This window comes from Heterodontus francisci, chromosome 18 (genome assembly GCF_036365525.1).
Source record: "Heterodontus francisci isolate sHetFra1 chromosome 18, sHetFra1.hap1, whole genome shotgun sequence".
NCBI classification, from domain to species: Eukaryota; Metazoa; Chordata; class Chondrichthyes; order Heterodontiformes; family Heterodontidae; genus Heterodontus; species Heterodontus francisci.
In genome coordinates, this window is record NC_090388.1 from 26,674,866 (window position 1) to 26,697,010 (window position 22,145).

The following is a 22,145-nucleotide window of genomic DNA, read 5'->3' on the forward strand; positions in this document are numbered from 1 at the left end:
GTGATCATCTTTGAAAATTCTATAGATTCTGGAATGGTTCCTGCCGATTGGAAGGTAGCAAATGTCCTTCTATTTAAGAAGGGAGGGAAAGAACTCAGACCTGCAAGCCTTAAATCAGTAGTAGGGAAAATGCTAGAATCTATTCTAAAGGATGTGATAAATGGATGCTTGGATAATAATCTGGGCATAGTCAACATGGATTTATGAATGGGAAATCATGTTTGATGAACCTGTTGGGAGTTTTTTGAGCATGTTACCAACAGAATTGATAAAGGGGAGTTGGTGGCGTAGTATATTTGGAGTTTCAGAAGGCTTTTGATAAAGTCCCCCATAGGAGGTTGGTTAGCAAAATTAAAGCACATGGGATAGGAGGTAATATACCGGCGTGGATTAAGGATTGGTTAACAGGCAGAAAACAGAAGGAATAAACAGTCATTCTCACATTGGCAGGCTGTGACTAACAGGTACTGCAAGGATCTGTATTTGGATACCCAGCTAATAACAATATATATCAATGATTTGGATGTGAGGACCAAATGTAATATTTCCAAGACTGCGAATGACACAAAACTAGACGGGAATGTGTTGTGAGGAAGACGCAAAGCCGCTTCAAGGGGATTTGGACAGACTTAGTGAGTGGACAAGAACATGGCAGATAGAATATAATGTGAGGTTATCCACTTTGGTTGGAGGAACAGATGTGCAGAGTATTTCTTAAATGGTAAGAGGTTAGAAGGTGTAGATGCACAAAGGGACCTGGGTGTCCTTGTCAATAAGTAATTGAAAGCTAACATGCAGATGCAGCAAGCAATTAGGAAGGCTAATGGTATGTTAGCCTTTATCGCAAGAGGATTTGAGTACAGGAGTAGCGAAGTCTTGCTTCAATTGTATAGAACCTTGGTTAGACCGCACCTGGAGTACTGTGTGCAGTTTTGGTCCTCTACCTTAGGAAGGATATTATTGCCATGGAGGGAGTGCAACAAAGGTTCACCAGACTTGTTTCTGGGATGGCGGGACTCTCCTATGAAGAGAGATTGGAGAAAGTGGGCCTGTACTCTCTAGTTTCAAAGAATGAGAGGCAATCTCATTGAAACCTACAAAATACTTAAAGGGAAAGACAAGGTAGATAGAGGTAAGATGTTTCCCCTGGTTGGGGAGTCTAGAACCAAGGGACACAATTTCAAAATAAGGGGGAAGCCACTTAGGACTGATGAGGAGAAATTTCTTTACTCAGGGTTGTGAATCTTTGGAATTCTCTATCCCAGAGGGCTGTGGAAGCTCAGTCATTGAGAATGTTTAAAGCAGAGATTGACAGATTTCTAAATACCAAGGACATAAAGGGATATGGCGATAGTGTGGGAAAAAGGAATTGAAGTGGATGATCAGCTATGATCGTATTGAATGGCAGAGCAGGTTCAATGGGCTTGAATGGTCTACTCCTGCTCCTATATTCCTATCACTAAGACTAGCGTTCAATTCCAGATTTTTTTTTAATTAAGTAACTGAATTCAAATTCCATGGTGGGATTTGAACCCATGTCCCCAGGGTATATGCTTGGGCCTCTGGATTACTAGTCCAGTGACATTACCACTAAGTCAGACATTTAGGGGAGATGGCGGCCATGTCAGGCTGTTGCTTGATTAGTTTGTGGGTCAATTCTCCCAATTTTGCCACAAGCCCCCAGATGTTAGTAAGGAGGACTTTGCAGGGTCGACAGACTGGGTTTGCTGTCGTCATTTCCAGTGCCTAGGTTGATACTGGGTGGTCCGTCTGGTTTCATTCCTTTTATTAGACTCACCCAACATGCCACCAAATTCTCTCTTGAACAGCCCATAAAATTCCACCCTATCCCTCAGACAGAAAATATACTCTATCCTTTGGTCTGATATTGTCACCTTGATGAGACTGGGAAATCAAACACCTTCAATGAGAGGTAAAATTCTTGATGCTGAGTCAGAAGAGAAACCTTCATCTCATCAGTCCAAGTAGCACTTGCTCTTACCTCTAACAGATTTGGAAACTTGCAGAAAAACATGCAAAGATCTGGCAGAAGCAAAATACTGCACATGCTGGAAATTTGAAGTAAAACAGAAAATGCTGGAAATACTAAGCAGCATCTGTGGTTAGAGAGTTCATGTTTCAGGTCAATCAACTTTCCTCAGAACTGGGAGAAGTTAGAAATTTAATAGTTTTTAAGCAAGTAAGTGGGGAGGGTGGAAAAAGAACAAAAGAGAAGGTCTGTGATAGGGTGGAAGATAGGAGAGATTAAATGACAAGAGTTGGTGATGCAGGGCCAAAGGAGCGGTAATGGAACATGTAAAGAAGCAAAGAAACAAAAGAGGAGTTGTGAATGGCAGAATGATGAACAGTTGCTGTGAAAAGAAAAATAAGAGACAAGATGCAAAAAAAAAAAAATGGTGGCAGACATAATAACAAAGTGCTGGAAATACTCAGCAAATCTGGCAGCATCTATGGAGAGAGAAACAGTGACCTTTCATTCGTCGCAGAGGTTACGGTCTGAAATTGTTGAACTCAATGAGTCAGGAAGGCTGTAAAGTGTCTAATTGAAAGATGAGGTGCTGTTTTTCGAGCTTATGTTGAGCTTCACTGGAATTCTGCTGTAGTTTGAGGACAGAGGTCAGCGGGAGTGCAAGGTGGAGAATTAAAATGACAGGCAACCGGAAGCTCGGTTATGCTTGTGCATTGAATAGCGGTGTTCCGCAAAGTGGTCATCCAATCTGCATATGATCCATTCCATTTTGCGTATTTCTGCTCTCACCCCTTTCCCTTTTCCTCCCAGAGCCATGATAGGGTTCTGCTTGTCCTCACCTTTCACCCCAAGAGCCTCTGTGTGCAACAGATCATCCTCCACCCATTTCTGCCACCTCCTGCATCATGACAGCACCAAAGGTATCTTCCCCTCCCCTCTGAGCATTCTGAAGGGACTGTTCCCCTCTGTGATGCCCTGGTCCACTCCTCAATCATCCCACAACACCCCTTTCCTTCCCACAGCATCCTTCCATGCAAGTACAGGAGATGCAACATCTGTCATTTTACCTCCCCTCTCCTCACCATTTAATGGCCCAAACACTCCTTCCATGTGAAACAGCAATTTACTTGTACTTCTTTCAATTTAGTATATTGTATTCACTGCTCACAATTCAGTCTGCTCTACAGTGGGGAGACCAAACACGGATTTGGTGACCACTTTGCAGAACACCTCCATTCAATCTGCAAGCATGGCCCCGTGCTTCCAGACGCCTGTCATTTTAATTCTTCACCTTTCTCATGCTGACCTCTCTGTCCTCAGCCTATGGTAGAATTCCAATGAAGCTCAACATAAGCTCGAGGAACAGCACCTCATCTTTCAATTAGGCACTTTACAGCCTTCCTGACTCAACATTGAGTTCAACAATTTCATACTGTAACCTCTGCCCCCAATTTGTTTCTTTTTCTTTGCAAGCTTCAGTCTTTCTTTTGATTTTGCTTTCATATGGCAGCTGTTCGTCATTCTGCCATTCACGCCTCCTTTTACACCCATCTTTTGTTTCTTCTCTTGTTCCATTACCACCCCTTCCACCCTATCACAGAGCTTCTTCTTCTTTTTCCACCCTCCCTGCTTTTACTTGCTTAAAACCTGTTCTCCCAGTTCTGATGAAAGTTTATTGACCTGAAATGTTCATTCTGTTTCTCTCCAACAGATGTTGCCTGACCTGCTTAGGATTTCCAGCATTTTCTGTTTTCATTAAACACCTGGCAGAATTGGTTTCTGATCCAAATTCCAACCCAATTCTGATTGTGTTGCTGTTCAACAAACATCAACCTACCTCCAGTCCCAAGGATCGAGAACTACTTTTTAAAAAATATTTTGTATTTATTCCACATTCCTCAAATATGTCACACCATAATTGGAGAAGCTTACGTAACAATGTTACAAGCAACTTCTTGTAGTCTAACAAGAGTTAAAAGTGGTCACGTCATTTAGCAATAACAAAACTCTCTAGGGTTACTATTTAACTGCAAGCTACTGACTAAATTCACATTAAATTGTTATACAAAAATGTTTTTGTCAAGAAAAGAGACCATATGATTAATTCAAAAGATGAAAGAAACTAACCCACAAATTCCTACTTTTTCCACACTTAACACAATGTAATAGATTGTACAATTAATGTAGGTTCTACATGAAATAACACGTGAAATACTGTAATTCATGTTTTTATTGAGTATTAAGTATTGCATTCAATTCAGTGATATAACAACCTGCCTGTTGGACAGCAAAGCTTGAAAAATAGGTTTGGCTCACCTCCAGCCTGACTCTTGCTGAAATGGATTCCCATCTAGTAACAACTCCGACAGACTATGACATCCATTAAGACTTAAAAGGAAGCTCTTGAGATCTATGATAAAGGAAACATCCACAACTGATAAAAGCAGATAAAACAAATAATCCAGATATGTTCTGAAAATCAAGAATGTTTGTTGGAAAAATAATTTGAAGGGCATGCCTTTTACAAAGAGCAGTGAAACAATATTTTACATTTAACTATGTTAAGGATGTTGTCAGTTTACGACATTGCAATATGATATATAGATTAGACTGGAGTTTTTTTCCAATGCACAAGCAAATAGAACACAAGCTGAAATTTCACCCCCACATTCACAGTCATAAAAACCTGATGTGTACACTACATTGTGTAGGACTAAATTTAAAGCTAATGACGTAGCTTGTAATCATATAATGCTGTGCTGACATAGCAACTGGATTTGTGCAAGTCATAAATAATCTAGTAAATGGCAGGTCTGTCCTCTTTAAAGAGGAAAGATTGGTTAACATTTCAGGTATCTTTCTCAGAACTGAAATTTTACATATTCTCCAGATACACTCAGATCAGTTGTATATCTAATATTTACTATTTGTATTTCTGAATTCCATACTTAGACTTTTCAAATCTAGCAAATGGGATTAAATTGTTTGACTCTTTGCTTAGCTACAAGATATCCCATTGGCACAATCATAGATAATCTTATCCGTTCCGAGTTGACCTTACACTACAGCATTATTTGAATAGAATAGCACAATCATCTTAACACATGGAGTGTACAATGGGCTACTTTTCTAAGGTATGTAGGGGTTAATTTTCATCAATTCCCCATCACACACTTTCAGCCAGAAGTGACCCCCAACAATTTTAATGAACGGAATATTGCAGGGCTGGTTGCATGAATTCCTATTAAGCGCCTTCAGTATACAAAGCTCTGCATCAGCAGTGTTACACATGAAAATTTATTCCTCCCCACCCCATGACATGAATGATTTTGTATGATAGGAAAGTAATCAGATAAATAACGTGTATACAATTTGTCAACATAGTCTTTCTTCTCGAGGCTGAGTGTTTTCTGTGCTGTTTAGAGAACAATAAGACAAAAATTAAGTATTTTTGACTTGTGGCTGCTTCTTTAGATCCAGCCACTGTACAAAAAAAAACTGTCAGATTCCTGTATCACCTTACCTCAATACAATGTTTCACGTTTCATCAGTTACAGGCTGGAGAAATAATTACAACATAAACAATGCTGAATGATTGGTTCAGTTTGTATGACAGACAGTTCCTTCCTGGATTTGAGTGGTCAGATATTCAAATCCAGGAAATCCTGATAACTTGGATGTAAAAAGGTTGTACTGTGTAAATCCATGAGTGTTTAAAATCCCAGAGGAAGAAACAATTCATTTGAAACTTCAGAAAAAGAAAAAATAAATTAATCTATATTTTCATGGAACAGTTTAGATTAATTAGACTCCTATAATGGTAAGAAACTCGAGGGGGAAAAACACATTTAAAAGCTATTTACAAAAGATTTGTTGCTTTTGAAATTACAATCATTTTATTATTTTGTTCACGAGAGAAGTTAGGTAGAAAGATATCTACGACTGTACATACACAACTATTATGTGACTTATGATTATTCGCCTGCAAAATAAATTCACCTGATATTGTAAACTTAAAATGAGGCCTGATGTGATGTAAAACTGCTTTCAAAAAGTGGTGGTGAGATCTTATGGAGGCATAGGACAAAACCAACAGCTAAAAGCAATTACCAGCCACTACCCAATGTTCAAATTGGTAACTGATTGGGAGGTAGGTGACAGAGTAAGGATAAATGGTTTGTTCTGATTTGCAGTATGTGATAAGTGGTATTCCCCAGCGAGCTACACTTGGGCCTCAGCTGTTCACCATATATATCAGACGACACTAAGTTAGGAGGTCCTAACCAAAACGGTTTAACTCTGCTGGTTTCAGACAGCAAAAGGTACCTTTATATTGTAATACAGCTTTTTTTTTTTAAATCAATGTTTTAAGTTGTGCAGAACTTAACACACTTTCATAGGTCGTAGTACAGTATAGAGAGATGAGGGGAAGGGGCAGATAAAATAGTGAGGGAAGGCAGGGGCCCATAAAATGGCAAGGGCAGGTGGGGGGGGAGGGGCAGAGTACCCACCGCCAATTAATTTTATCGGGGTGGGGAAGGTCAAGGATGGCCTTCCTGCCCAGAGACCAATTGTGGTCATTAATTGGCCACTTAAGGGCCTCTATCTACTGCCACTGGTATTTTACCAGCAGCTGATGGGAACTTCGGCCACGTGGGGAGACTGCTGAGTAAAACTAGACGGCCTCCCCGCTATGGGTTGGTGGGGGGGGGGGGGGGGGTCCTCCTGCTTAGGTAACGTGGCCCATGGAGAACTCCCCAGTGGCAAAGACCACCCCTTCACCAACACCCAACCTCTGCCGTCACCAATCACTCCCCCACCCCGCAACCCCAGAATCCGGCAAACCCGTGCCCACTTAATCACTTCTGAGGCCAGCATCCATGCTGCCTCTTCTAGCTGAGTGCAATGGTCACTGCTGGGACTGCACCCACCGAGTCTGTGCCGACCAACAACCACCCATTTATACTAACCCTACACTTCAAGTTAAATTCCTAGCCTAAACTGACATTTGATCTTGCATAGTCAAAGTATGCTTGTTCTTGGTCAAGGTAGGAGATCGAGGCACTTCATTCCACATTTAAGCCAGTGTGAAATGCTACCATTGTGATGTTCAAAGGCAGCTACAGAGAACCCTGCCCTCTTGATCAAAGGAGCTGGGCGCTCTAACAGAAAATCTTTCAAGCAGATAAATAATTAGGTAAAAAGAAAGCATGATGTTAACTCACCCGATAAGCGATTATTGCTAACATCAAGCCTCTCCAAAAGCAGAAAGTCAGACATGGATGTAAGATGTGTCAGACTAAAAAATAAAGTAGGACAGAAACATAATTTTACACATACAGAATGAGTTTATTCACTTGCGGATTATGAATTCCACAATTCTAAGACACTTCCTTCATGATGATGAACTCTACTAAATTTATTGCAATTTCTGCAAGTCAGCTTTCGCATGTGTGTGATTACTGCAGCAACTAGACAAAGGGCAAATGTTTAGCATTCTATGAATCTGCTTACAATACAATAGTACAGTCTATTTTGTGATAACTCTCCCAAAGTCAAAGTCAATTTAACAAAAAATCCAAAATTTCCTTGCCTTGCCTAGTTTGATGATAAACGGACAAGAAATCATATCACAAGAAACAAATAGTCCGGCCAAAAAAAGCAGAGCCATTTAATTTTCAAGTATTAGGAAAACTAAAGTTTATGTTAGTGCCTTCATCAGGTCTGCAACTGCAGGTATAAAGCACTAATGTTTTAATAATTTGGCACTGCTTGACTATAAGACTGTGAGCAAATACTTGGACTGATGAGGGAAAGATGCCCACTGTTGCTTAGCGTAGCAAAATCTAAAATACCTTTCTAAAGAAAATGTTGATGATTTTGCTGTACCTAGTGCACAGAACAAAATTTCCCTAATGTGTTTGATGATTTTCATGACAAAACAGGGTGCCTTGGCAAGGCTGTGTGGATATTAAGATAATTACAGATAACAGATACATTTGTAATCAGTGTACAATGAGGCGGTCAGACATCTGAGAGACATCAAGAAGTCATTCCGCTAAATCTGATGAAGTGCCAATATTCAGAGTGGCTCCGTAAAAGTCTAGGGTACTGCTGGGCAACAAATGCTGGCCTTGCCAGCAATGCTTACATCCCATGAAAGAAAAAAAGATGCTGAATAAATTGACATCATGTGAAGGTGTGCAAATTAATCTTTGTTACTCAACATAACAAAGGAGCCACTGTCTTTTTCAGTTGCATTTAAAAATGAGAGCCTAAACCAGAAATAGGTTCCTCTCCAGTAGGCCTGGTGGTAAAATCAGGGATCCCAACTGGACAATTGCGAGTTCAAATCCAGATTTACCTAAGAGTAACCCTTCTTTCCCCTCACTGTGCAAATTTTGTTAGCTCTTGCCAGTCCACTAAATTATGGAACATTGTTGCTGTGACATCAGAATCCTCCATTTCACAGTCCACAGATGCAAATTTCCTGATTTGACAAAGAGAGCCCACCAAATTAAAATACAAACACACAATTCTTTGAGGCGAAACCACCACTTTAAAAATAGCTTGTAAAATTCTAACGCATATGGGAAAAATTGGTGGCACTTCACTTGCTTTAGGGTGGTTTTACATTCCCTATTCGACAACTGAGGTCCACAGGAAGTTTTGGTGTCAGCTCCCATTGACAAGATCAGCGCAGAAATTGCTGTAAATTTTGGTGTGATTTCGGAATATGTGCAATCCATGAAATTCATGGCCAATATTTCAGAGTAGGGAAAACTAATAATTTCTAGCTATTTCAAAACACTAAGATCCAGGCAATAAAGTTAAGCTTTCAAATTTGCATCAAGCCAGTCATGTAATTGTATTAAAAGCAAAAAGATTGTGGTTATTTGGAAAACTAGAACATGTATTGTAGAGTAATTCATGCTAAGTTACATAAACAGGTAACTACTACAAATTCTTCCCACAATCTTAGCTGTCAAAGAACAATAGGGACTGCTCCGCACCATAGCTTTAGAATTGGGGAAAATGCATTTCACTCCTATTATTTAGCAGTGCCCTTTTGTAAAAAAAAATTGCTCTTACTACAAAAGAAAATCTAAAAATGCAGAGCCCCACAGCTCCAATTTTTGAAGCACAAACAAGAAATGCTGGAAATACTGAGCAGGTCTGGCAGCATCTGTGGAGAGAGAAGCAGAGTTAACGTTTCAGGTCAGTGACCCTTCGTCAGAACTAGCAGTGATTTCCAGCATCTGCAGTATTTTGCTTTTATCCAATTTTTGAAGTTTCAGATTAAAGACTTTTGAATGACAAGTGAAAAAGCTTCTAATTTTTAAGAATTAACTTTCATGAAATGTCATCTTTATTAGTCCAGACACCTCTAAGAATATTCGTCACAGCAATTGGTACAACATGAAATAAAATTAAACACAATTTATAAGAAGTGGAAGAATCTGAAAAATATATACACAAGCGACAGTAAAGTATTCTAGAATACAAAAATATAAGGCTGGCACATTTAAAACCTTTGCAATTATATCCTTACTATTTCATCAAGCCACAGTTAATATATTTCTAACAAAAAAGCAAACTATAAGGATAATAATTCTTCACTATAATTATGGATGGAAGAAACTCTTTCTGCAATTCCAAATACAACAATCTGAATTGACAATTGCCAATTACTACTGATGTTTATTGCATTAGAACAAGAAATGCAAGAAGGCATATCAGTATAATGCTGATTTGTAAAGCTACAAATATGAAGCTTTATATGAAGCTATTTTTCTTTATTGAAAACATATTTAGATATAACTATTTTGTTGTGCCATTCAAAAGCAGTATGCAATGTTTTATTATGCCCGCTTCTGATTGGATCATGCTTTCGCAAAAAAGAACTTGCTCTATGTCATTTTATATATTAACTGAAGTGATTTTTTTTTAAAATTCAAGTTTTACTTAAACACTGCACACAAATAGGTTAGAAAATCAACATGAAACATTAACTCTGTTTTTCTCTCCACAGATGCTGCCAGACCTGCTGAGTATTTCCAGCACTTTGTTTTTATTTCAGATTTCCAGCATCCGCAGAATTTTGCTAAAATTTTAGGTCAGAATAAAGTTTGTTTATATACTTTTCACAGAAAGTAACTACTCAAAGAAATGATGATTTTATTTTGTCTAAATTATACAATTAGGACAAAAGGTAATGATCAGAAAAATAGCAAGGATCTCACTATTATTATTTTCAGTACAGTTATTTTACCACTGGAGGAGATAGTGCAGCACTGTTAATATCCTTTCCCAATGCCTCAGAGAAGGGTATGGCTCAGGTTCAACATAAGGGACATGATGCTCACATGAAGATCATAGTTTACTGCTACACAGTAGTCCATCTACCAGCTCAGACAGAAATTGGAGAAACCTGCCCCATGTTTCCAGCAAATGCAAATGTCATCTGTCGGCTGGGAATATACTGGAGCTTCTCTTCTTCCCTTTCCCACTTTATACATAGACACACACACAAAATATATCCAAAGAGCAATGCAGCGTGCTTTTCATTACATCGGGAAAGATTTTTGAGATTGAAATGAAAATAGAGAGAGTTGTATAACAAGCAGCTGTCCCGATATCACACCATTTACTCTATTGGTAAAAAGTTAAAATTACCCTCTGTATGTTAACATGCTGTAAAATTTAATTTTCTTAGTAAAGTAAGTTGATCTGTGGTTGACTTCACTGCTCCAAAACTCTTACCTATATAATTAATTTGAGAACCACAAATACAATTCCAAGAACTTCACTCTACATTTCCTAATATTTTTGAAAGATAAATACTGTAAGAATCGCAATTAAACTAAACAATAAAAAAATTCAAACCAGTGCTACAAGGATATATTGTGTACTTAATATTTCTTATGCATTCCATTCTGATTCAAACAGCATAGACCAATGTTTTATGAAATATCTGAAATCTATGCAGAAAAATGTTTCTAAGCATGTCAAAAAATTATTTTCCAAAAAAGTGGCATATGTACATGTAGCCTTAAAAAAAGGTATAAATACATGCATTTTAAGACTGTTAATTAAAATATGGCTCACTTTCTTTTTATCACCCACAGTTAAGAATGAAAAGCTTTCTCAAATTATTAAGCTCTATGTAGTCTCCAGGGTGGGGGGTGGGGGGTGGGGGGGTTTCTTTGATGTATAATCTACTATAACTGATGAAGGGAGAATGACATTGAACACCTGTTACTGCACCCAAAAGCCAAACACTACAAACACAAGTCACAAATTTTGAAACAACAAGAAGGATAACTTTTAAACTAGAAATGCACCTTAAACACAAACCTGTTTTCCGTTACAAAGTCAGCCAAAGTCAGCTTGTAAGGCTGTAAAGATTGAACAGAATTCCATTCCTTTTGATAATTGATTTATTTCCTGTCAGCCAATATTATTCTGCACAATGTACAGAACTACGTGAATATGCCAATCACTGATCATAGAATGGCAAAATCTGAATTCCTTTCAAATAATTTATTTCATTTATTTAGGATCAGAGCACATTCCTAATTGTGTTTAATTTCTCTGAAATGAATGTATATTTTTTCTCACAGGCAGGTGCAAAATTCTCATAAAAAGACCTGTTTAAATTTTCAAATATCTGTTAATTTCCACACTTATTAATCATTTCCTGGGATGGAATTTTGTAAAGGACTCAAAAATATCACCATTAATATTCTTTGTAGTGAGCTAGCTTTGCTGCAGTTTTTCATTAAATTTCAACCATCAAATAACTTTGACTACTACATTTGGTCAGTTTAAATATACAACTTTCAGTTGGTATCACTACATATTACCTGCAAAATGAAAAAATTTGAAAAATCTACCTCGTGTACCTGCAATAGAAGTGAACTATCCAGAATTATGCTCTGACACTTATTAAAATAGAATTAATATTTCACAAACAATAGATATTGTTAAATATTTGCTCCCTACTGACTCGATGCAGTAATATCACAGCAGATATAGTAGATAATAAATATTTCCATTAGTAGAAAGGATATGTCAATGTAGCAACTATCTATAAATAAATATGTAGAAAATGCTGTAATTGAGGTAATTGAATATTCTGGGAGGTGGTATAAGGAATCATCGTTTTCCTGTTTTTATATTGGACAATCTTAAATGACAAAAAAATATATATATATGTGTGTGTGTATGTTAATATGCATAAAATTGACCCAGGCAACCAATTGAGCCAACTGTTTTCAATCAGGCCAGAAACATTCAACAACTGAAGTAAGGGTACCAGAGTAAACAATACGCATGGAACTACTGAAAAAGTACAGCACAGGAGGAGGCCAGTCAGCCCATCCTGTCCGCGCCGGCCTAATAAACTAGCTGCCCAAACTAATCCTATCTTCCAGCATTTGGTCCATAGCCCTGCAGGTTACAGCACTTCGGGTGCATGTCCAAGTACTTTTTTAAAAGAATTAAGGGTCTCTGCCTCTACCACCATTCCTGGCAGCGAATTCCAGGCCCTACCACCCTCTGGGTGAAAAAATTTCCCTTCGTGCCCCCCTTAATCCTTCTACCAGTCACCTTAAAACTGTGTCCCCTAGTAACTGACCAACCCGCCAGGGGAAACAGGTCCTTTCTGTCCACTCTATCTAGGCCCCTCATAATTTTGTACGCCTCAATCAAGTCACCCCTCAGCCGCCTCAGTTCCAGGGAAAATAACCCTAGCCTATCCATTCTTTCTTCATAGCAGCAACCTTCAAGCCCTGGTAATATGCTTGTAAATCTCCTCTGTACTCTCTCCAGAGCAATTATGTCCTTTCTGTAATGTGGTGACCAGAACTGCACGCAATACTTCAGCTGGGCCTAACCAGCATTTTATACAGTTCCAGCAACACTTCCCTGCTTTTGTACTCTATACCTTGGCCAATAAAGGAAAGTAATCCATATGCCTTCTTCACCACTCTAACCACCTGTTCTGCCACCTTCAGGGACCTGTGGACATACGCTCCAAGGTCTCTCACTTCTTCTACCCCACTCAATATCCTCCCGTTTATTGTGTATTCCATCGCTTTATTTGCCCTCCAAAAATGCAATACCTCACTCTTCTCTGGATTGAATTCCATTTGCCACTTCTCCGCCCACTCAACCAAACCACTGAATTCATTTTTGAGTCCATGGCTTTCCTCCTCACTATTAACTACACGGCCAATTTTTGTGTCATCAGCAAATTTCCCAATCATGCCTCCTAGATTTAAGTCCAAATCATTAATATATACCACGAACAGCAAGGGACCCAATGCTGAGCCCTGTGGAATGCTACTGGAAACAGCTTTCCATTCGCAAAAACATCTGTCGACTACTTCCCTTTGTTCCTGTCCCTGAGCCAATTCTGGATCCAATTTGCCATCTTCCCCTGTATCCCATAGGCTTTCATTTTACTGACTAGTCTGCCATGAGATCCCTTGTCAAATGCCTTACTAAAATCCATGTAAACCACATCCACTGCACCACCTTCATCAAATCATCCTTGTTACTTCCTCAAAAAACTCAACTAAGTTAGTAAGACATGACCTTCCCCTAACAAATCCATGCTGATTGTCCCTGATTAATCCATGCCTTTCTAAGTGACAGTTTATCCTATCCCTCAGAATAGATTCGAACAATTTACCCACCACCAAGGTCAGACTGACTGGCCTATAATTATTTGGCCTATCCCTTGCACCCTTTTTAAACAATTGTGCAACGCTCGCAGACCTCCAACCATCTCATACCTCGTCTGAATCTAGTGAGGATTTGAAGATGATCCTCAGTGCATCCACGATTTCCCCCCGGCTACCTTAAACAGCCTGGGATGCAATCCATCCAGTCCTGGCGATTTATCCACTTTTAGGGAAGTCAGACCCTCAAGCACTTCCGCTCTCATTATGCTTATCGTATCCAATATTTCACACTCCTCCTCTTTAACTACAATGTCTGCATCAGCCCGCTCCTTTGTGAAGACAGAGACAAAACACCCATTAAGAACCCTGCCCACATCTTCTCCATTCAAGCATAAGTTCCCCTGTACATCTTTGATAGGCCCTAGCCTTTCCTTCACTGTCCTCTTAATGTACTGATAAAACATCTTCGGGTTTTCCTTGATTTTACCTGCCAATAAGTTTTCATGTTAATATGCATAAAATGCATGTATTTCAAAGTTCTTTCTTTTGTGATATAATAGTCTATCCCCGACATACAAAGAATTTTCTTCTGTCAGAACTTCTGACTAGGTTATAAATATTAGGCCAAACAAATTCCACTACTAGCTTGGTAAAGTTACTTTCTTTCGTTTTGGCCAAAATAGAAAGCAATTTAGCAACTTCTAATTAACCACTGTATGTTTCTTCTTGGTCTCTGATCCTTCACTGCTACACTCTTGTAAATTTGCATGCTGTATTTAATCCTTTGTGACCTGATGCTGCTCGTCCCTTTAACTTCCACAACTATCCATCAATATCATGCATCTCATCTCTTTTAGCAAATTTTCAATGTAGTACTGGAAAGGTTCTTGGTAGATGAAAAGTTAATTTTGATTAGCTGGAAAAGCCAGTCTTCAGCAAGTGGTGAACAATTTCTAAACACAATTCCCCTCAGTACCATGTAAGTAAGCAATGTACTGGGTCACTTGATCACTTTTTTCTATCATAACTGCAAGCAGAAAATTATTCACATTAGCACCAGGAAGTTTTTCAGATGAAGGTCATGATGACTAGAATGAATCATATGAATACAGTACAAAGAACAAAGAACAAAGAAAATTACAGCACAGGAACAGGCCCTTCGGCCCTCCAAGCCTGCGCCGATCCAGATCCTCTATCTAAGCATTGCAGAATTCAAGCTTTATTTGTGTTTATTGGAAAGTTGCTAGCACAACCCAAGGTTTGAATGCTTAAAACCAGCATTTATTATTTAGTGGAGTGTTCCACATATACTTTTACTAAGGTAATTAAGGGTTTTATGTTTACATGATATGTAATGCTGTCAAGGTAATATGAATTAATAATAGAATCTGAATGTCACGCTGATACAATGTTGAGACAATTGGTCCAGAAGGAAACAGAGCAAATCTACAGGAATATATTTTTGTCAATACCATCCTAATCTGTTCTAGATCAGAGGTTCATGATCCCACTCTACTTATTGATGCACATCAGTTTTTATCTGCTACTTGGCTTTAGGAGGGGACTCACAGCCCCCTTCTGCAGATAGGAATCTCTGATCTTGTGACAGCCTTTGCCAGATGAGGAAATTCCTGCCTGGAGTACAGTGCGTTCTCCTGGAGACAAAACAACAATGTCAGATTGGAGAGAGAGCAGGAACGGCAATAAGAAGCACATCAGCAAGAAAAGAGCACTTCTGTAAACTATGGAAGCTGTGGTGGGGGTTGTGGGGGTGGGGTGGGGAAGAGGGAGAATACCTTTGTGAATGGTAAGCAGAAAAGCACAATGCCTCCATAAAAGTAAATGAGAAAGAATACCTCTCCAAATTGGAGTTTGGGAAGAGCTTCTCTGTGAACAGGGGTTGAAACTGTTGTTAGCTTTCAGTAGCCGAAATAACTACCAAGTTTCAATATCTAGTTTATACTTTACAGTACCTGGATGTCAGGGAAACTCATTTCCACAAAACATCCATTCAAACACCCCAGCACCTTCTTTAATCTTTATTTAATGAGCAAAATACCTTCAAAGCTCATCATTATCATGGATGCATCACTTCCTGCCGAGGAACTCTTCATGATGTTCACAGGCTTGTAACATATTCTTCTCCCCTCCAAAGAAAAGATGGCTTAACAGCAGCACCCACAAAAGGACAAACAATGGAGGGCTGCCTTCAATGAAACACTGCCCCCCCCAACCCAGCACCCGCACGCTCCAAGGAATGGGCACAGATTTTGCTGTTGCTTTGTAGGTTAGTAATGAACATGCTTTCTTAATGCCCTCTCCAATGCCTTCACATTACAGAGCTTGAGAAATGAGCTAAGTAACCACTGCTACTCAAGCACGAAGCTATCAGAACTGGTCCCTCTCTTACAGCAGCTATCCTGAAATGTAAGTCACCTTAGGTTCCAACAGAACTATCGCAGGCACCCATCAATTTGGAAGTCAATTATCGCAGCACCAACTTGTTACCGCAGGACCATAAGGTCAGAGTACAGTTGTATGTTGATGATTGTACAGTGCTCAGCTCCAATCATAACTCCTCCAATAATGAAACAGCTCACGCTAGCCTTAAGCAGGACCCTTTCTTTATGGTCTTTCAGGCTTGGGCTGACAAGTGGTAGGTGACAATGCATGACAGGCAACAACCAACTTCAACAAGAAATGGTCCACCTTCCCCAAATTTCAAGAGTATCACCATTGCTAAATACCCCACCGACATTCTTGGGATCACCCCCTTACCCCTCAAAACCTCTCCAATAGCTCTCAGGCTGAAATCAGGAGTATGACGGAATACTCATCACTCTTCTGGATGAGGGCTGCAACAATAATACTCAAGAAACTAAACACCATCCAGTACAGAGCAACTCAATTGATTGGGGCCCCTGCCACTGAGCTCAGCATTCATTCCCTCCACACTGTGGCTGCTGAATGCTTTTTAAAAATTTGTTCATGAGATGTCGGCATCGCTGGCTAGGCCAGCATTTATTGCCTATCCCTAATTGCCCTTGAAAGGTGGTGGTGAGCTGCCTCCTGAACCACTGAAGTCCATGTGGGGTAGGTACACCCACATTGCTGTTAGGAAGACAGCTCCAGGATTTTGACCCAGCGACTAGTATGTACTATTCTACAGCGTGCAATGCAACTCACCAAGCTTACTTTGACAGCACCTCTCAGCCCCACAAATTCTACCACCAAGAACAAGAACGGCAGCAACATTAAGAGAACACCATCACCTCTATCTTCCCCTCCAAGTCACGCATTGTTCCAACTTGGGAATATATTGCCATTCCATCAGAATCCTGGCATTTCCCACCTAACACCATCATGGACGCGCCAACAGGGTAACAATTGCAGCAGCTCAAGGAGAAGGCTCATCTTCCTTCAGGCAATTAGAAATGGGCAATAAACGATCATCCACATATCAGAACAAATTAAAAAGATACGGATTCTGCACTGATGATAGGTGCTTAAAAGTGGTTTGCAACAATTATAACCCTCTCTTCTTTGAGCCTCTAACCCCAAAAAAGTCTTGCAGTAACAATATTCATTTAAAAGAATTCTTAGTGATGAGCATGGTGAAAGAATATATATATGGGCAAAAGATACAGGGGTAAAGTTGTGCTTTTTTTTGCTCACAATTTGCCCAAAATTGGCATAACCCATGCAAAGATTGTGGAATTTTATGTTCAGCACAAATCAATCTCCTGCGCTGTTCTAAAATCATCGTGCTGGAAGTCTCCCAGTCCAAAAAACTGGCCACACCCAGGATGAATTAATTACCATCGAGAGTTTCTGCTAATTGTTATTGTTTGCGAGCCTTGGAAGCAGCTCCAAAAATTAAGCTGGTTTTTTTGAGTGCAAGTGCACGAATATGTAAATTTTAAAAGTTTTTAAATTAAAAAAAAAATTACTATGGAACTGACTACTGCATCCCAATTAAATATTCAGCATATTTTTCTAAAAGTCATTTTCAGTAATTTAAAATTGGGTTTAAATGACATTTAAGAATGCTGTCCAATCAACAAATTAATTTGAACGGAAACTCTAGAGTAAAACACTCCTCAAAACAGCTGCAATTTTGGGCACAATTTGCATCTGGATTGTAGATTGCGTCCAAAGTGGAAACTCTACCCCAAATTCATTATAGAAAGCTTAGCAAATAAATTCACCTGACATTTAAAAAAAAAACGACATCCAAACTTTTGTTTTTATACTTTTCTTGGTATTCCATTTCAATATTCTCATTTGAGCAATAAATTTATTTTAATGGAACTGTGGCCCTTTTAAAAATGGGCCACTTCAGGCTGACATTCACTGTTACAGAGTGGCCCCCAATACTCCCGCACTCCCCACATGCTTTGGTGTAAATGTTAAAATAAACACCTGAGGAAAGTTAGAACTGTATATACCAAATTAGTTGTTCTTTTAGGTGGGCGAGGATGAATTTATATGATGAGTTCTATTTCAAAAGTTTGGAATTCACATTGTAGGAAGTTCTTAATCTACAGGGTAGTTATAATGGGGGACTTTAATTACCCTAATATAGACTGGGATAGTAATCGTGTAAAGGGCAGAGAGGGGGACGAGTTTCCGTAGTGTGTTTAGGAGAATTGTCTTGATCAGTATGCTTCCATCCCAATGAGGAAGGAGGCAATGCTGGATCTGCTTCTGGGGAACGAGGTGGGTCACGTGGATCAGGAACTGGATTTTCAAAGTCTTCTGAGTGTGGGCATGGAGACAAATGGGCTTTGAATATCGCGTTCACAGAGGTCACCACTGGGACACACTGTCCCCAAAACGCAATGCCATTTTTAAAGGGACGCTGGCAGTGAGGGAACAGGTCAGGCGCATGCTTCATTGAAGAGCTCTTTAACAGGCTTGTCATAGAATCATAGAAGTTTTAAGGCACAGAACGAGGCCACTTGTGTCTGTGCCGGCCGAAAAACGATCCACCTATTTTAATCCCATCTTCATAATACACTGGTTTGGCCTCAACTGGACTAGTGTTTCCAATGCTGGGCACCGCACTTTAGGAAGGGTGCAGAAAAGATTTACGAGAATGGTCCTAGGGATGAGTGACTTCAGTTACGTGGATAGATTGGAGAACCTGGGGCTGTTCTCCTTAGAGAAAAGGTTAAGAGGAGATTTGATAGATGTGCTTAAAATCATAAGTGTCTGGACAGAGTAGATGGAGAGAAACTGTTCCCACTGGTGGAAGGTTTGAGAACCAGAGGACATAGATTTAAGGTGATTGTCAAAAGAAGCAATGACGACATGAGGATAAACCTTTTTACGCAATGGGTGGCTAGGATTCTGCAATGCACTCTTGAAACTATGGTGGAGGCAGATTCAATCATTGCTTTTTAAAATGGAACTGGATAAGCACCTGAAGAGAAAAAAATTGTATGGCTATGGGGAAAGGGTGGGGGAGTGGGACTAGCTAAAGCGCTTAGAGCCGGCATGGACATAATGAGCCGAATGAGCTCCTTCTGTGCTGTAACAATTCTATGATTGTATCCTGGTAATCAAATAGAAACCAACATGCAAAATTCATTCTGAGGAAGATGCAAATTGCTATCATTAACCTTCTAAATAACATATGGAAGTTACAAGGCTACTAAGAACAACATCCATTAACTATCCCAGAGACTATCAACTTCAGATCAAGAATAATATCTAAACAAGTACTTTTTGATCCAGAAATAACAAAGTTACTTACCATGAATCCACAGTGGGGTTGGGAAAAAAATCATCTATCAGACACAAGACTTTCCTAAGGAACCACTAGTTTTATTATGTTGCACCATATAGATATAGAAAACTCAACAGTTTAACAGTGCTTAAGTTGCTTTTCATGTAATTGCGAAGATTAACAAAATTACCATCTTCCCCGAAAATAGGACCATTTAAGGAGAATTTCAAAAAGCTCCTATTTCTGTTTAGTATCTACTTTATAATTTGTCCAAAACATTTTTATTAATGCTTATTCATCACTGATAAAGATCGGTTTCTGTTTAAACTCAACTTTCTAGCTGTCAAATTTGGGATGATCTACACGCAGAGTTCCACTACATAAATCACAGGAAATTTTAAAATTGGTTCTGGGCTTTTTCCTTTCATGGTTTCAGTCACAGATCTGTTGAGACAGTCCCTAAAAACAGAAGAGCCAAGGATTTAATTGGTTTTATTTATCAAATTTCCTTGTGCATTTGTTTTAGTAAATAGTGTACACAAGAAAGCGGGAAAAAAAAACGTATTACACATAGTACTTGCATATTGTTAACTGAACACTAGATGACCCTGATATGAATAAACATATTGTAGCAATTATACTCCAAGGCCTCTTGTATGGGTATTTAGACATGACAGCCGCAACAACAATAAAGAGTAATGCATTGTTAATTGAATATTGAATAAAGAACTCATAACAGGATTCTCACCACTGACTTTGACTGGATCTTAACCAGAGGAGTCTGAAATACTTCACTGGACCAAAAAAAGGAACACCAGGCCTGCACCGCTGTTTAAAAAATTCCTCCCAGAAAACCAAGAAGGTTTCAAAGTGAACACTTTTACAATAATAGGACTTAAATGTACACTATCCTCCAATCTCTATCTTTTCTTGTGCTTGTGCATGAGTGAGGTGAGGTTGCAAATTTTTTTTCGGGTATTGTTTAATAAATAATTTATCTTTTACTTCTACAAGAAAACCTGTTATTTGCCTGTCTATTTGACCTCAAACACTCAGGGACTAAAACCATTAAAAAAAAATCACTGTCTAAGGTGAGTTGAGAGGTGAAAAGCGGAAGTCATCCACATCATCTCCCCCTTGTCCATAACACTGCGAAGAATCAAAAGAAAAGACAAAATCCGGTGTGTATTATGTCCATTCTGACGATGAACTTAAGAAAGGTACCACACCACAAGCTAAAACAGATGAAAAACAGATGCATTTTCCTCAATATTTCATAGTGGGAAAGAGGCAACACAAAATTGTGGTCCCTGTCTGGATGGAAGGTACTAAATCAGAATTTGAGTGCAACACTGGGCTGCAGTAACTATTATTTTAGCAAAGGTTTACAAGGAAAAGCTGTGGAGTATTGTCCTACAAAACAAAACTACTGAAAAGTTATTCCAGATACCAATCCATAGGAAAATAAATTTCCAAAACACCAAAATCAGACAAAACAACATTTGAAATTGTAGCTCAGGCCAAAAGCTTGGTTTGTAGCCTTAAGTTAAACTGGGCCAGTATTAAAAAGATCATTACTCAGGGTCCATAAAGCAAAGGATATCCAAGTATGCCTTAACAGGAAGGGGGGCAAAGCCAAATAATTGCAAGCCCAGAGAAGTACCTTATGTTCTACAGGAACATAAATGAATAAGGAACACGAAATGAGATTGAACGTGGAGTGATGGAGGATGATGGCATAATTGAGAAAATCAACCATAGCAACTGGGCAAGCCTTCCAAAAGAGGCCAACAATTTTCAAAATTAGATCTTTTCCCAGGCTTACATGCATTTGCAACTTGCTACAGAAAGTTGCAAATTGACAACGATAGATTTGCATTGAGAACTTTATCATTCCAAGGGCTGGATTTTATTTTCTCACTGAAAAAATGCAGCGCCCCCCCCCCCCCCGCCCCCATGTAGCGCGTGGCGGCTCATTAGAATATGCAGGGCGGTTGCCCCCCCCCCCCCACCCCATCACGTGGTGGGGCGGCCCTGGCGCCTGTTTCTGTGCAGGCAGCATTTTTAAAGGGCTGACAAGCCTGCGTTGACAGATAACAGTTGACCCTGTCTCCACCCTCCCCTCCCCAACTACACTGAAAATAAATAAAAAAATAAATAAAAACAGAAAGTGCTGGAAAAACTCAGCAAGTCTGGCAGCATCTGTGGAGAGAGAAGCAGAGTTAACGTTTCAGGTCAGTGACCCTTCTTCACTAAAAATAAATGTTTGGCTCATCCCCCACCCACCCACCCCCAATACACTGAAATTGCAAAGTTGACCCCTTCTCCCCTCAACTGCACAAAGTTCAGAGGTCACCCCTCTCCCCCACTCAACTACACAAAGTGCACAGGTCACCCCTTCCCCCCACACTAAAAATGCAGTGTTAACCCCATTTCCCCCCCCCCCCCCCCCCCCCACACACTACACTAAAAATGCTCTGATCCTCCTTTCCCCATCTTGGTGGTGCCAGCATTCCCTGGACGGGAAAGTGAAGGCGCGAGTGCCGCCCATTGCACTGAAGATCTGGAACCAAAGGTAAGATCGCGCGGAATTGGATATAAATGTATGTATAGAGTTTATTAAAATATCTAAACTCGGGTCCCGTCGCCAAGCAGCGAGGGGGTGGTGCACCAGAGAGACTTGCCACCGTTGGGAAGATCGGGCCCAGCAATCCTGGCTCCGTGGTGGGCCGCT

General features: G+C 39.7%; 1 protein-coding gene across 4 annotated transcripts in view; it reads right to left on the minus strand.

Annotated features, from left to right (window-relative positions):
* Positions 1–22,145, minus strand: part of lrriq1 (leucine-rich repeats and IQ motif containing 1) — a 213,534-nt gene that overhangs the window by 132,035 nt on the left and 59,354 nt on the right. For all 4 annotated transcript variants that reach the window (XM_068050442.1, XM_068050441.1, XM_068050440.1 and 1 more), the window contains 2 exons: positions 7,216–7,289; positions 4,307–4,400 (listed from right to left, as the gene is read on the minus strand). In XM_068050442.1, coding sequence (XP_067906543.1) covers positions 4,307–4,400; positions 7,216–7,289 — 168 coding nt within the window. The remainder of the gene's footprint in view (positions 1–4,306; positions 4,401–7,215; positions 7,290–22,145) is intronic.